General features: G+C 37.6%; 1 protein-coding gene and 1 long non-coding RNA gene across 2 annotated transcripts; one reads left to right on the top strand and one right to left on the bottom strand.

Annotated features, from left to right (window-relative positions):
* Positions 1 to 5,205: 5,205 nt before the first annotated feature.
* Positions 5,206 to 6,031, bottom strand: LOC103949683. The gene is made up of 2 exons (XR_667558.3): positions 5,595 to 6,031; positions 5,206 to 5,518 (listed from the first exon to the last, which is right to left on the bottom strand). It is a non-coding gene; the product is annotated as an uncharacterized LOC103949683 (long non-coding RNA).
* Positions 6,032 to 9,219: 3,188 nt separating this feature from the next.
* On the top strand, positions 9,220 to 15,068 carry LOC103949682 (uncharacterized protein slr1919). The gene is made up of 14 exons (XM_009360791.3): positions 9,220 to 9,519; positions 9,782 to 9,908; positions 10,008 to 10,242; positions 10,411 to 10,452; positions 10,622 to 10,693; positions 10,807 to 10,942; positions 11,110 to 11,267; positions 11,419 to 11,503; positions 12,010 to 12,212; positions 12,770 to 12,931; positions 13,572 to 13,721; positions 13,879 to 14,139; positions 14,272 to 14,550; positions 14,680 to 15,068. The coding sequence occupies exons 1-14, from the start codon at positions 9,462 to 9,464 to the stop codon at positions 14,926 to 14,928; spliced, it is 2,217 nt and encodes a 738-aa protein (XP_009359066.1). The 5' UTR covers positions 9,220 to 9,461; the 3' UTR covers positions 14,929 to 15,068.
* Positions 15,069 to 16,418: the final 1,350 nt, after the last annotated feature.

A 16,418-nucleotide genomic window follows, 5' to 3' on the forward strand; every position in this document is an offset into this window, starting at 1 on the left:
GTCACCACAACCACAACCACAACTGCCACCATCGACACTACCACCCCTAGCACTATTGTTAAATCTGCACCCCAACCATCAAATCTCACTATTAGCACCATCACCATCAAATCACTATTAGCACCACCATCACACCTCCATCGTTGCTATTGTCACCACCGCCATGCTAGCATCCCTGCCACTACTGTTGTCGCCCTCACTCTTACAACTAGGTCCATTTTGTCATTATACAATTATATCATTTTTACATTAAAATTTACCAAACGCTTTTACATTGTTTTTCATACTCACAACACTTATAAAATACAGTTAACCAAACGCTCATCTGCTTTACTTTGCTTTACTTTACAGTTGATTATTCTTAAAGTACAGCAGAAGTAGTTTTTTAAAAAAACACAGCAATCCCAAACTGGCCCTAAGTACCATACCCTTTTTAGTCATTTAACATATTCAAAGCAATTTATATAAAAGTTTACCAAATACTCTCACATTGCTTTTTTTGTTTTTTTATTAAAAGAACTTTTACAAAAAAAATTTACCAAACACTCAACTACTTTATTTTACAGTTGTTTATTTCCAGCACATCAGAAGCAGTCTTTTTTAAAAAGCACAATAATACCAAGCTAGCCCTTAAATTTTGAAACTAAATTATAAGACATTTATATAGACTATAACATAAGAAATTAGAGTATTTTAGTATATGACTTACAAAAAAAATGAAAAAGTAAATCACTTGCGAACATGTTTATGCTTGAGGTATCATATTTGATTATTATGTTCTGTTTTATGTCAATATGTTGCCTGTTTATATCATGACACTATTTTCTAACAACTCATGACAATTTGATTTAGGTTTGCTATTCACATATTTTTTTTTTTTACCTCTCACACACCTTCTCAATTTTTGACTATTAAATTAGATAAATTAAAAATCAAAAGACATAAATTAAAAGTAACGTGTGAGAGATTAAAAAATAAGTGTATCAATAAAACCACTCAGTAATGAAGCCCCATTGTTTACTTAATTTAAAAAGAATTAGTTACAGTATGGTACAAACATACATATTAGATATTTAGTTGTCAATTTCGGAGAATTATTGTTCTAATTTCCGTCGTATAGGTCGCATTTGGTACGCGGGACGGGACGGAACAGAGTGGGACGAGGCGTTCCGTCCCGCGTTTGGTGCGCCTAAAATGAGTGGAACGCGCTGTTCCACGGAACAGATTTTGGATGATTTTTTGTTCCACACCCCCACCCTGGAACGGGTTGTTCCACGTCTGTGGGACAGAAATTTCCAATATTTTTAGACAAAAATGCCCTTGGTCTTTTTCAAAATTTACAACTTCAAAATCAGTTTACAAACCCTAAAAACAAAATCTCTTCTTCTCAGCCGTTTCTCTTCACCTCTACATCCCTTTCCCCTTCGCAACACCTTCCTGCTCATCTTCTTCTGTGCAGCCTCACAACCTTCCTCCTCGTCCCCTTCGCAACCTTCCTCCTCGTCCTCTTCCGTGTAGCAGCTCTGCGAACTTGGTGGTCCTCAGGTATCTCTCTCTCTCTCTCTCTCTCCTCTGTATTTTTGGGTAACTTGAATGTTTGAATTGGTGATCACAAAATCAAGATTTGTTTGTCAGTTACAGTATTAATAAGTGCCTGATTTCATTTGTAAACTATTTCTGTTTACAATAAATATGGATTGGTAATTATTGGATTTATGGATTCGTAGTTTATTTCCCAGCTGAATTAGATAATTTTGGTTTTGATTATTTATGTTGGTTGGTTTGCTTTAAGAAAATTGTTTTATTATTTAATTAGTAGTCGATTCTAATTTGGAGAAAATCTTGTGATAGGGTTATTTGGATAATAATTGATTTTAGGTTCTGGGTTATTTATGTTGGTTGGTTTGCTTTAAGAAAATTGTTTTATTATTTAATTAGTAGTCGATTCTAATTGATTTTAGGTTCTGGGTTTCTCTCAGATTTGAATATTTTTATGGGTTTGCGATTTGAACGGAGGATTTGCATTTTGGGTTGCAGACCCGGTGCCTCGGGGCAGACGGTGGTAACTCCCTCCCCTCTCAAAAATCTCTGATCGAAGGTACGATTTTCATTTTAATTTCGAATTATTGAACCCGTTTGCTTTCCTTTTTGGTAGGTTAACGAAGTTAAACAATGAATCATAATCAAACTTTTGTTTTATCATTCGTTGGCATGGTTCAGCACAGTTTATTGTCGGCTTGTTTGATATGAAAATTGTAGGAAAGGAAATGGGCTGATAGAGCATAGTGTCATGTCCTTTATTGCCTTGGTTTGAAAATACTGAAGTATGTTATTATTGTTTCTTCTGTTTTATAATTCTTCATTTGATTTCCGACAAAGTGAATCATGTATTTGAATAAGATTACTTCATTTCTTAAAAAAACTGTAGGTTTTAAAATCTTCAACTTGGATACAAGATTTAATATAACATGAGCACTCGGGGGGCCAGGGCGCCACATGCAAGAGGGCGGCGAAGAAAGAATGAGTTGAACTTGGACCTCAATAGTGCCCCACCTGGTGACAGTCGGGAACAGGAGGGAACTTCAACTCAGTCAGTGCCTCAGAATAATCAAGCGACTTTGCAAGTTCAGCCCATACCACCTAATACGATTGATGTTGAGGCTATTGATGATGATGTTATTGAATCCAGCCCCACGGCTTTTGCTGAGGCATGCTTATATTAATTTTACACATTCTTTTATTGCGAATTTCTCCATCCACTTAAGTGTATTGAAGAAAATGTTGTGATATTTTATGTTTTGCAATTTTTCAACTGTATTAAATCATCTATTCTATATGGTGGTCTAGTGAAAGAACTTTGAGTTAGAATCCCAACCTGCATCCATTTGATTCGAGACCTAGTTAAAACTTCTTTTCTCTTTCTTTCAATTTGTTAATACACTCTATAAAGGCCTTAATCTGCTCACCATGTTCCTCCCAATTATCATGGAGGCAACCCAAATAATGCATTAGATGATCAATTTCCTCCCTTCCTCTGTTAAATTTTCTTCTACTCCATTTCATCAAATTTTCACTAGAAGAGTTTAATTCTCGTTGCCATTTCTCCAACCATCCACACCTACTTTGAATACTCCAGCTCTCTTCAATAATTTATTATGATTTTATGTAAATTATTTATTTCCTTAGTGATAGGATTGTAACATCTTATAAATCCATCCTTACAACAACCCACAATTGAAAGGACCAAAATTAGGGACTAAAAATTGAATTGGGGTGTGGGTTTTGCAATTTGCACAATAAAATTTGATGGGTTTGTGGTGAAAATTCGAATGGAGGTGTAGAAAACGGGAAAAATTACAAATTTTAAAGGGGTTTGCATGTGAAACACAACATATACCTATTAAAATTTGGACCAAGAAAAACAAATAATGGATAATAGTGTTCAAATTTGAACAACTTATTAAAATTAAAAAAAAAAAAAAAAAAAAAGTCATGTCCCGTTCCGCCCATAAAATTGTACCAAACAACAGCGGAACATGGGTATTTTAGTTATTTTAATCTTTTGGTTCCGTTCCGTCCATGTGCTACCAAACGCAGGACGGAACAACCGTCTTGTTCCGTCCTGCGCGTACCAAACATAACACAGAACATCTGTTCCGTCCCGTCCCGTCCCGTTCCGTTCCGTCCCGTCCCGTCCCGTCTGCGTACCAAACGCTACCATAGGGCATGCCGACCTAACGGCTTTTGTAGAGGGATGGAGACTTTGTAGACGGCTTACAATTGTTAACTTCAAAACTAATTTCTAACTGTTTTTTGTATTCATTTAAATATCTATTAAAAATTGGAAATGATAGAAACGAAAACGAAATATGAAAATGCAATGAGAATCCAAGGAAAAAGTCCATGGACTCTACAAGAAGTATAAAAATATGATCGAGATATTTTGAATTACTCTAATTTTCGAGAATGAGACTTGAACTTGTGTGCAAGACGACGACGAGGAGCACACTGCCTAATCAACTCGAATATACATCGTGAGACATAGACCTAGATACCTACGTAAACAAATATATATGAGGCAGGGCTTTGATTCTAAAGAAGTGTGTTTCTTGAGCTTCATCCATTAAGGTTTTTGCACACTGTTATTTCACTTCCACACACCCCTCCTTTTTCTAGTTATTGGATTGAACAAACCGAAGGAGATTCAAAGGCCGGAATTAAAAAGAGCATGCAAGAGGTGAAAATTGGTGTGCAGAAATCCAAACATGACCAAAACAGAGAAGAAAACGCTTCCTATAATGTTTTGGGGGAAGAATACACAAATGTCAAGTTACATGCTATGCAAGACACATCTAAACATTCAAGTTCGGTATTCATCTACAACAACAAAGCCTTATCCCACAAAGCCAGAATTTGGTATTCATCTACAGAAAGAAAACATTTTCTCACTAGTTTGATTCTCAAATTGTTTCAAGTAATATGGTTTCATATCGCAAAAGTCGAAGAAAAAGAAGGTAAAACTCAACAAATAGATAACAGCTGCTCATCCTGACATGATATAAAAGCTTTTCAGCATGTCAAGATTTGTAATGACATTTTCAGTATCTGAACACACCAAATTCTGACTCATATTAAGAAGCCTTGACACACCGACCAATATCTCAGAAGAAAGGGCAATCCAGAACACATAAAAACACCTTGAACATTAGGATCATCCATCTACTTTCCAACTAAAAGAACCCCCTAAGTACCTTTCATAACATGTAAATCCATTCAGACGCACACATCCTAACTTTGACGAAACAGCAAGTACAAAACATTAATCCTCTGCAACATTGGATTGGCCGGCACTGTATGGCCAGCACCGGCTGTAGAACTAAGGTGATGCACAACACCAACGTCTAAAAATGACTGGGAAACCAGTGCTGCATGATCGTATAAGGACAGATCATTTGGACATGGGGTTAAGTATAGAGAACCAATCACAGCAAGTTTGGTACCATCACATTGTAAATTGCCCGTCTGGCTAGGTAATTCGAACGATAAGAACATTGTTCCTCGGATTACTCAGCAACCAAATCAAACATATATCAAGCTATAAGCTTGATGGGAAATAGCAACTAAATCTAACAGATTGTTCATCCCTCTAATACATTTTCTTCGAAACCGAAAAGGAGCTAGTTGTAAAATACACTGAACTCATACTTTCACAAATCAAAACTGCAATTAAATATTAAAAAATAATAATAATAATTCACAACACTCAGATGGATCTCTGCCAATTCTTATACCGTGTAATTGATCAATTTCTCAGAAATCCACAATCTATTAGTACACAGATAACTAACAGAAATCACTTGCTCTTAATCAAACTTAATTAATACTAATCCACAAGAAATCAACAAATTAGGGTTTTTAATTTCTTTAATTTCACAAATCAACCTGTTCCTCCTCAGTGTGCTTTTCTCCTCTGGGGCTGCCTCTCCTTCTCAGTAGCTAATCTGTATATCCAGTACACCTAACACGATGACAAATCAGATTTTAGGCACTAATTGAAGCGAAAAATCAGGAAGAGGAAGGAAATTAGCGAGTACCAGAGCGAGGACGTGAGCTACTATTAGGAGAACCACCACGATCGGCACCAATTCGAGGAACCATGGCCGCAGAGACGCCGGCTGCGGACTCGTCATTCGATGGGAACAATGAGGTTCTAGAGAGAGAAAGATGAGAGAGAGAGATGGAGAGATGAAGCACTGCAATCAGAGAGGGATTTCGAGCTCGATAGTTTACTGAAGTTACTAGAAGACAGAGGGGAGCGTGACCGTCACAGGCAAATTGGGACGGAGCAGGCTTCGGGTCTTTTTGACCCGATTAAGTATCAAAATAAGCCCGGTTAATATTGGGCCTTGTTATTGGCCTCAAAGTCATCTTTGTCAATTAAAAGGGAATGAAAAAAGACGGATTTATATCATCTTCGGATCCCCTTACTGGGGACATAGTAACCGTTCAACAAAGATCGTGCGGCCAATATTTTTTTTTTTTTTTATATATATTTTTTTACGCAAAACGAGATTGCTTTACTTTTATAAATATTAAAAGCATTCAAATGTGGCCGCACAATCTTCTTTGATGAAAGGTTACTATGCATTGATCTCTGGAATCCCCAACGAGGGATCCAGAGAGGATCTAAATCTAAAAAATATATTGAACAAAACACTATGTCTTACTCGATAAGCCCCTCGAGACTCACACTCTAGTAAGATATTGTCGAATCTGGATCCTCGCCGGATCTTCTTTGTGAGGATCCTGGAAATTCATGAATCGTGTTCGTTCAATGTACATGGTGCGGTCAAAAATTATTTTAAATATTTTTATTTAAAATTAAACACAAATTGTAGACAAAAACTGACCGCACAATGTACGATGACCGGACACGATTCATGGATTCTTAGGATTCTGTTGGGATGTTGTCTACTTTGAGAACTAGCCCACATGGGTTCACTCTTAAGATCATCTCCAAAAGAGATGTGGAGATGTCAAATATGCTAACTAGGACTAATAGTGTTTGGGTCCAAAATAATATTATTCGGCCGAGCTTAGGTTTATGTTCGGCCCAAGGCTCTTCCAAAAATGTTATGGGCCGTCCAGTGGTCACAAGCTGCCCAATTAGGTCTGCTAAGTCCTATTGCAAGAAGGATTGATTTGGATAAGAGCAAATAAGTCGAGTCCTGATGCAACAAGAGGATTTCAGAGTTGAAGACGTTGAGATGGGAGTGAACCTGGTTCATTATGGAGCTTGGTTCAGAAACCTATTAGAACTCGGGTTGGCTGAATCCTAATCAGATTAGGCTTGGGAGTTTTGGTCTGAATACAACTCTAGTTCAGCTAGGAGTAGGTCTGCTGCTATATATATAGAGGGGAGTGCATTATTAAAGCCGTCAAATTCAACACACAAACTGCCTTGCGCAAACTCTCGCTCTACGCGGAACCTCTCAAACATCTTGAGATTTTTATTTTCTTTTCCGCCAACACATCTTCAGTTTGGATAAACAGTACTGTTGCCGTAAAATCAACCGATCCCGAAGTACCTTCAGTTTGGATAAACAACACTACGTCGAGGCTGACTGGTTACCTATCCAAGTCTCGGCTAAGAAGGATTTTCGAGTTCTTGTTAGCAGAGGTCATCTCATTAGCCTTTTCAGCGAAGTGAGGTGTTACAGATTATTAGGCTCGGCATATTGAACGTCGAGTTGTTTATGATTGGATATTCACAAGTAAGTTTTAGAGTTCGGCATTCTGACGGCTGAACTACAATCACCATTAAGACATACATCTCTTTTGAGTACTTGCGTCCGTATAGTTTGGTGTCAGTTCGACGTGCTTATACTCTTACGAATATAATCACTGTGAATGAACCCGGCGTCGATGATCCGTGAACTTCGCGAGATTAGCAGCCTTATCTTCAGGCTCTAGAACCCGAAGGCCGAGACGTGTTCTTTCCTCGACCGCAGTTGCAAGATCAAGAAGTCAGCAGCGCACTCAACACAACATCAACATATTTTACTCCTCGACCGACGAGTTGGCACGCCTCGCATCAACCGAAGGACTTAGTTAGCTCATTAGTTACTCAATATGCGCACCACGTAGGCTTGGTAGTTTTTAGGGTCAACAAATAGATATCGAAATTTTCTCCAACATAGATGTCATAATTTAACATGACATCTAAGTCATTAGACTTCTTACTTGTTTTTTTATTTATTTTTAATAAACGATATTATCTACACTAAGAAGGAAATGTAAGCTTAACCACAATGGGCTGTTCAAATTTGTCTTTTGTAAGAATTAAACCTAAGACCTCTTACTTACAAGTGAATGATATCATAGACCATAGTTATGAATACGTGAGTTTTACATATATAAATCACTCACTTTTCTTGATGTGGGCTTTGTAAGACTTTTTCCTAAGTACATCTATATATATTTTCGAAATTCAAACTCAAAACATCTTAGTTTCAAATGAAAATAAGTATAATTAGACTGTAGTAGTAAATGGCACACTTCATACATTGTTGTATTGCGTATATTTACAAACGAGCTTTTACATTTATCGCATGACCAAACATCATAATTTAATAAAAATCAAACATTATAATGCATAAATTGATCCGATTTGAAAACGTAAACAAATTAAAACCTCAAGTTTGTATATTTTCAGAATCATCATCTCCAAATCCAAATCAACACCTTAGGGGGCGTTTGTTGCGTCGGACTATCTCAGACTGGATTAGCTTCAAGGACTAAGCTGGACTGGCTTAGACTAGACTAAATTGGACTAACTTAGTGAAGCGTTTGGTGCAGTATTGGACTAAGAAGCTGGATAATCACAAATTTTAATATTATATTATTTAATATATAAATTATTAATATTTTATTATGATCTTATCTTTTTCTCCATCTTTTCCTACCATTTCCGTCCCACTCTTTTCCTCTTCTCTCATCGTCCCACCCTCTCCCTCTTTTTTTCCTTTTAGACCTCTCAATTCATGTCTCTTTCTCATTCCTGGTCAAACTCCTTATTGATTCTAGTGTCTATTTCTCTGTCCTCCCTCCCTCTCTAGCTATGCGTTGTTCGAACGGAACTTCACGGCTCCAATTTTCCCGACGAGTTACAGGTTTCCTGATGTGTTTTCCGGCCAACCCTCATTAAATTGGATGAAGTTAGCACCGCCAAAAAATTCATCACCATCCCTGGACCGAGATCTTAGCTTTGAATGCTCGAATCTGTCATGGATTTGAAGAAGCCCAAACAAGCCGAGACTTCCAGGCTATTTTCCGGCCACATTCGACCACATTTTGGCCTCGATTCAAGTAAAATCGTAATCTTGTCACTCCCAGCTTCAATTTAGTATATTTTATATGAAAGTTGGTTATGAAATGGATCTGAAAGAGAGTCGGAAAGTTAATGATTGATCTAGGTGACCGGAGATGACGAGGAGTCTGTCGGGAGTGGTCGTTGAGCATGACGAGGACGAGAAAGAGTGGATAGTCTTAGCTAGTCCCATGGGTATTGGGGGGTCTCGCTAAGACCTCTTAGTGAAGGGTTTTGTCCATGCTAGTCCCCTTTAGTCTCATTAATGTTAGTCCCAGCATGGAACAAATACAGTATTGGACTAATAGCTAGTCCAGTCCAGTCCAGTCCAACTTAGTGAGGGCAAACAAACGTCACCTAAACGGGCCAAAGAAAAGAAAACCAAAAAGCCGAATAGGCGGTTTACCGTTTAGGTGTCCGTAAGAGGTGTCGAGTTCACTGTTAAACGTGGCAGCTTTCTCGCTCTCAAAGCAATCTCTCTCTGGTTTCCGTTCCACTGGAGCAATACTACAAACACTTGCGGTGCAGTTTGCAAATCTATAAAATCTGTGATGGCTTCGTGAGCTTTTGCTCCACTGTATTTTCCCCGCCGATGAGGAATGTCTTTGCCGCGCTCAAGCGCCACCGCCATGTCACTCTGCTAACCCAAAGTAAGCACCGCTCGCACGATCACCCCGTTTTCCCGCGTCTAGATTTTACTTATTGTCTGTTTGGTTCCTGAGAAAATGTGGGAAGAAAATCGCACTTGCCGTAATCCAATCCAATTTCTTATTTCCTAATTTCTCGATTTGTTTTGCTAATTATATCGAATTTGCTCACTTAGGTTACGTAATTGGATCAATAAGTTAGCTGTGATTGTTACATTCGTGGATTAAGCTATGAGTAATTCTGCGTATTGGGTTTTTTGTGCAGCTTTACGCCATGAAAAAAACGTGGAGACCGTAATACGAAAATGCATACCATTGGGTTACAATAACTATGTTGAAATTAGATGGAAGCAAGAAAAATTGTTTCCGCATCAATTGTTACAACGGAATTCGTAAGTTTATGAGTATTCTGTGTGTTCGGAATTCAAGGCATTTGTTTTGTGTTCTCTTGTTTGAAATCTGAAATGCTTCGTGTTCATCGGTTTATGCAGTATTTCCACCAGTGTGCATGGTGAAATGGCATCTGCAGAGTATGCAAAGTTGAGGAAGGAATCACTAGAAAGTGAATTCGGGCATGCTCTTGATGCAGGCTCCAAAAGTATTTCTGTTGTCTACCGTTTTGGTCCGTTTTTGGCATTGTATAGAGCTGCAATTATTTCATTTCATGTGGTGAAGCTCACGATCTGGCAATTCTTTGTCCATGACATAAAGAAACGTGCTGTCAAGGTAATCGACAGGATACATTTATTTATATATTTTACATGATATGGTGTTGCATGTGCTTTTACTTCTGCATTGATTTAGTGATGCTGGTGTGTAGTTAGATATACGTACTTCTCCTTTTATGATCCTAAATTTAGATATATATCTGAAATGGTTAATGTGATCTTGCAGTTTCGTGAAACTCTAATTCGCTTGGGACCTTTCTACATCAAGGTAAGCCACTTTCTTTGTTTTGAAATTTTCAAGATACCTTTTCTTTCCCTGATTGAGAGGTTAATGTCTAATGAATGTAATCTTATCTTATGTCATTCAGTTTCTTTCTAATTGTGCAATGCAAGATGTACCTAGTTTATCCAATTATGTTTGAACTTTGAATTCACAGCTCGGGCAGGCTTTGAGCACCAGACCAGACATACTGCCAACTATATACTGCCAAGAGCTTGTTAAGTTACAGGTTTAGCTTCTTTCTCACGCAGGCACCTATGATAATGGTTATGTGATTGAAGGTTATAGCTCTTGGTATTATAGATCTCTTTACTTATTCATCATCGAACCCTTTCCTAACAGGATCAAATACCCCCATTTCCATCGCGTGTTGCAATTAAATCTATTGAATCTCAGCTAGGTGCCCCCATTTCAAAACTTTTTGCCGACATCAGCCCAGAGCCTATTGCAGCAGCATCCCTAGGGCAGGTCTATAAAGGTTAGAGAGCTCCATTTTAATGTCATGCTCTTTTTCTTGGTGGGAAATTTTTTTTCCTTTGATTTAGTGGCGCGTCTCCCATGGATGTTCAACAAAATAAATACATACTTGTGAGAACCATTCAGGAAATGTTTATTTTGTTTATTTTGTTGTTTCAAGTTTTGCAGCTCACTTGCACTCTGGGGAGCTGGTAGCAGTTAAAGTACAAAGGCCGGGTATGTCACTTGTATTGACCCTTGACGCCTTGTTGTTCAATATGATTGGGGGACAGTTAAAGCGTTTTGCCAAGGCCCGCAAAGATCTACTAGTGGCCGTGAATGAGATGGTGCGTTGTGGATTTCATCTCATGTAGAATGCATTTTATTGTTTCTCTATGTCTCCATTTTGTAGATGAAATTAAACTTCTGAATCTTCTCTAATGCCTAAACATATATTTGTGTGTGATTCCAAACCACCCCCCCCCCCCCTCTCTACAGGTGAGGCATATGTTTGATGAAATTGATTACATCCAAGAGGCAAATAATGCTGACCGTTTTGCCTCTCTCTATGGTTCAGACCCAAGTAAGTTTTTGTATGTTTGTAATGACTAACGAGTGCACTGTATTAGATACAGAAGTCATTCCATAATAGTTCTGCCTCTTGTGTGAATCCCACTTTCATTATATATGATGGTCTCCTCATACTCTCGTGTAGGATTTTTAACTTGTGTTAAATACATGCCATGTCAGCCCATTTAAAATTTTTAATAGCAATATCTTCCTGTGTGCTTTGAAACGCTTATATTTCACTTATTTTGCCATGGATTTTTTTTTCTTTCTAGAAAAGAGACATGGATAAAAAAAATTAAATAAGTTCGTTTGAATTTTCAATTATAAGAATTTGTTCTATAAGTTGGTGCTTTAGCTCATTTTTTGGAGCTAGTATGCATGCCATAAAATTAGTGTGCCACGCTGGATGGACAAAATGTATTGGACTGGCTTTATAGGAGAATTCATCATGTCCTGTTTATGTTAATTCTCTACAAAGTGAGCTGTTAGATGAGTAGATTTTTTCTTTGTGATCGACAGGTGATGGGAAAAAGACTGGTCCAAAGCCTACAGCTGGAAAAAATCTTAAACATAATGAGGCGAACTGTATAAAAGTTCCAAAAATATATTGGGATTTTACCCGTAGGGGTGTGCTTACAATGGAGTGGATTGATGGAATTAAGCTTACAGATGAAATTGGCCTAGAGAACGCTGGTTTGAACAGAAAAGGATTAATTGACCAGGTATTTGGAAGGAATTGCTCAACATCTAGTGCATTCGCACTTTTTAATTTATAGAAAGAAAAGATAAAGTGTAGGGCTACAGATTAGCAAAGAGAGTTTAGTAATTGAATTCTGAAGGGCTAATTATGAAGTTTATAGATTCAAATACCATAGGAAGGTCGGATCAGATTTGGTTTAATAGTGCTTACTTAGGCAAAACTAACTAATTTTACTCTTGAAGTCTTCTACTCTAGGCTGTAGCAAAACTGGAAAGATCTTAGCCTGCCCTTGCAGATGCTTCTATTAATGCCATCCAAACTCCTTAGAAAGTCACATGTTAGACGTGAACTTTTAACCGTTTTGGAACCAACTATAGTCATATATTCGATAGTAATAACATAACATGAAACAAAATGAACTTCACTTGTAAGTTAAAGAATATGATAAATGGTAATTAGAGGGTTGGTCCAATAGCTTATTGGGACTGCTTGGGCTTACAAGTTGTCCTTATGTACTAGTACTTCATGTAATTTGGCTGTGTTGTTAAAATATCTCATCCTTTTCATCTTTCCTTGTAGGGATTATACTGCTCTTTGAGACAATTGCTTGAGGTGGGATTTTTCCATGCTGACCCACATCCGGGTAACCTTGTCGCTACTGATACTGGTGCTCTTGCATATTTTGATTTTGGAATGATGGGTGAAATTCCTCGACATTATCGTGTGGGACTTATTCAAGTGGTAAGAACCATCGAATAATTATCTTCTTGAAACATTCATGTGTGTAGCTTAAGGTTTTTTTTTTTTTTTTTTTTTTTTTTTTTTCAACGTAGAATTTTTAAGCATGCATTTATGGCCTTTTGTTAGTATTAAGCTATTCATGGCCATTTTTCACCTCCATCTGATGCCTTGTACTGATGTGAACCAAACTATTGCATTGCATGGGAGGTTGGGAAGATGGGCTGAGTGGCAGCTACCTTTTGTTAAGCTAGCTTTGTTATCAACTTATGAACGTTTAACACTTGTTGGTGGTCCAGTTTTCTTTACCCACCTCATTTCTTGAATTTTTTTAGTGTTTAGATTGCAGTGATACTTCTTGTTGACTCTAAAGGAATTAAATAGCTTCATACATTGCTTTGTTATGCTTGGATTTTATCGTCTTTGATAGTTTTCAGATTACTGGTATGTATAAATAGTTTATCACCTTTGATGAGTTTCTTTGGACACCCAAAAACAACAGGAGTTTGTATTTGGTTGCCTCATGAGTAGTTTTTCGTTCTGTTAATCGGTTTTGTGCTTGTTCTTTTTTGTATGATGTTGCTAAATGTTTTGGCAAATTGACTTATGGTTGTTTTATTTGATAAGTTTCTGTATCTTTCAGCTTGTGCATTTTGTTAATCGAGACTCCCTGGGTTTGGCAAATGACTTTCTTTCATTGGGATTCCTTCCTGAAGTGGTTGATATACAATTAGTTTCGGATGCATTGCAAGCATCCTTTAGCGACCGGACTAGACAGTCTCAAGATTTCCAGGTTTGTGCTTCCACTCCTTTTATCTATCCTATGAGCGTACTTGGTAGTTATCTGTTCAAGTGTTTCATTATGGAAATCAGCATAAGGTTATTAAGACACCACAATTTATGGAAGAATTAATTATCTCCTTAGATCTAACCGTTGCAATGGATTCCAGGGAGTAATGGACCAACTCTACGATGTTATGTACGAATTTAATTTCTCTCTTCCTCCGGACTATGCCCTGGTAATAAGAGCACTGGGATCACTAGAAGGCACCGCCAAAGTCCTTGATCCTAATTTCAAAGTTATTGAGAGTTCATATCCTTTTGTGATTGGAAGACTTCTGGCTGACCCAAATCCTGATATGAGAAGAATTTTAAGACAACTTCTTATACGCAACGATGGATCGATAAGGTGGAATAGGCTAGAACGCCTGGTAGGTTGCCTAAAGCATACTTGTATTTGTGCATAACAACTTATTATTCCGTTTACTACAATATTAATTAGTCAAGTATTTGCATTTCTTTCTACTTTCAATGTGTTAATCAGGATCTATATGTTGTTCCAGATTGCAGCAATATCTGAACAGGCTTCTGAGAGTGCTGAGGAGTCCCCAAATTCTGCAGGGACTACTCCAAATCCGTTGAGAAGTAAATCGTTTGACATGCATTCAGTTGTTGCCGCCACTGAAGATCTTTTCCACTTCATTCTCTCTAAGAAGGGTGAGAGGGTGCGTGTATTCCTTGTTCGGGATATACTTGCTGCAGCTGATGCTTTTCTTGAGGATGAAGTTGTTGGTCGTATGTTCGATGAGAAGCCTGAATCCAGAGGCTCACTTGAGTCAGAGGTTGGTATATAAATTTCACGTTTACTCTGCCATAGTTGACGAAAAAAATAACAAGCAAGTGGATCCGGAAGCATGCAGTATTATCTTGTATAGTGAGATTGCTTATCCAATTTACTTTTGTTTCTGCAGGCACACACCATGGTCATGAGGGTTGTAAATGGGTTTCGGTATCTCCGTCAAGCTATAAAGTTGGCCCCAGAGGTGTGGACGGAAATGCTTATACGCATGGCAGTTACGCCCGAGGTTCATAAGTTTACATTAGACGTCGTTTCATCGTTAATCATTCATTTTAACGGCAAAATTCCAGAAACTACGTTTGTTTGTATGTCTAGACTTATGCACAAGATGGAAAAAAACCGCAGCTCATCTGATGTTTGAGATTAGGTGTAGTCTTATTCAAGTTTCGTCGAATTTAATTCTTGCCTGTTTCGTTACAGTTCCGAAATTGTATATACTGTAAGGAGTACTTCACACTCGAAATGAAAAGCGAAATAGTTACCGAGCGGTAAATTTTGTCAGTGAGATCGATTATTTTGCTTTAAGCTTTACTTTCGAGCAGTAACCTCGAAACCACTTTTCTCTCTTTTCTTCTTGTCTATGCGGTCTTTCCCGACCCTCGAGAACCCGAAGAAGTTGTTCAACGACCACGATGGACCGTGGCCGCACGTACCGGGCACCGGCCGTAGCCTCAGCGTCGTGCCCTTGTCGCAAGGGAACCAAGGAGAACCAGATAAGATTAGAAGATTTTATAGCTCTCGTTCGTTGAGATTTGAGAATGACCTGTCCATCGTCAAATACAACTTATTTTCATGAATGATGTGTGAGGGAACGTGAATTATCGTTTGCATTGACAAGTTTGAAAAATACGATAACGATCTTTCTAGAGATAGTCGGCCCATGCGCGTGTCGGAAATTCCTCGTCACCGCTTGTGGGCAACTACTCGTCATTGCCAATGTGTGACTCTTATTTGTTGATACATATTGTGCGGTTTGACTTGTTAATGCATGTCGAGCTGCCATTGCTCTTAGGATCAAAAGAACCACTTTACAAGAGTGAAAGTAGTTTGAATATTTCTTATACTAAGTTCTAAATATATCAGAATATAGTAGAATTTCCGTAGAGTCAGAGAGAGCAACCCGTTAGTTTCTGTCGGTGAATTCAATGTTTCACGCCTTTGGAGCATGATACAATGTTATGTAGCATCATATTTTTGTCCTCGTTCATTTGGGATTTTTCGGATTTTATGGATAGGTAATCCATGTCGTTGGAAAGGGGATCTTCCAATCTTTTTTAATACAAGTTTTATAGTAACAAGTACATGAGTAAGGTGTTTTTAATGTTTCTTTTTGGTCGGCCGGTGTTTTTAATATTTATTAAGATCCAATGTTGGGTTTTTGCTTAAAAATTAGAGCAGGTTACAATTAAGACAAATAATTAAATTTAGAAAATAAGTTGTGATTCATGCAGCCTTACAGTTGTAATGCATGACATTTGGACAAAACATCAAGAAATTATTAGGTTATATTTGCTTATTGTCTTAAAATTTATATTCTTTTTTACTCATTTTGTAAATAAATTTTTAATAAAATATTTTTCTTGGTGTAAAAATCTCTAACCTACTTCTACTCATCATCTTACGCACTCACTGCTAAGTCGGTATTTTTCTTTTCGTAAAGATTTTGAGAAGATGTATTTCGTTGTTTTAATTAAGGTTTTTTAGTCAAAATAGTTCTTAAAATTGTCATAACTCTTCATTTTGGTATCTGACAATGAAAATTGATAGAACTAGTTTTTAAGCTTGTCCACCATAAACTATTTTTTCCTTCCGTGAAAAATTTGTCAATATTTTCGTTAAGTATAGGGGTTG

This window comes from the organism of the source record quoted next, unplaced genomic scaffold, assembly GCF_019419815.1.
Source record: "Pyrus x bretschneideri cultivar Hongxiangsu unplaced genomic scaffold, Pyrus_bretschneideri_v1 Contig28, whole genome shotgun sequence".
NCBI classification, from domain to species: Eukaryota; Viridiplantae; Streptophyta; class Magnoliopsida; order Rosales; family Rosaceae; genus Pyrus; species Pyrus x bretschneideri.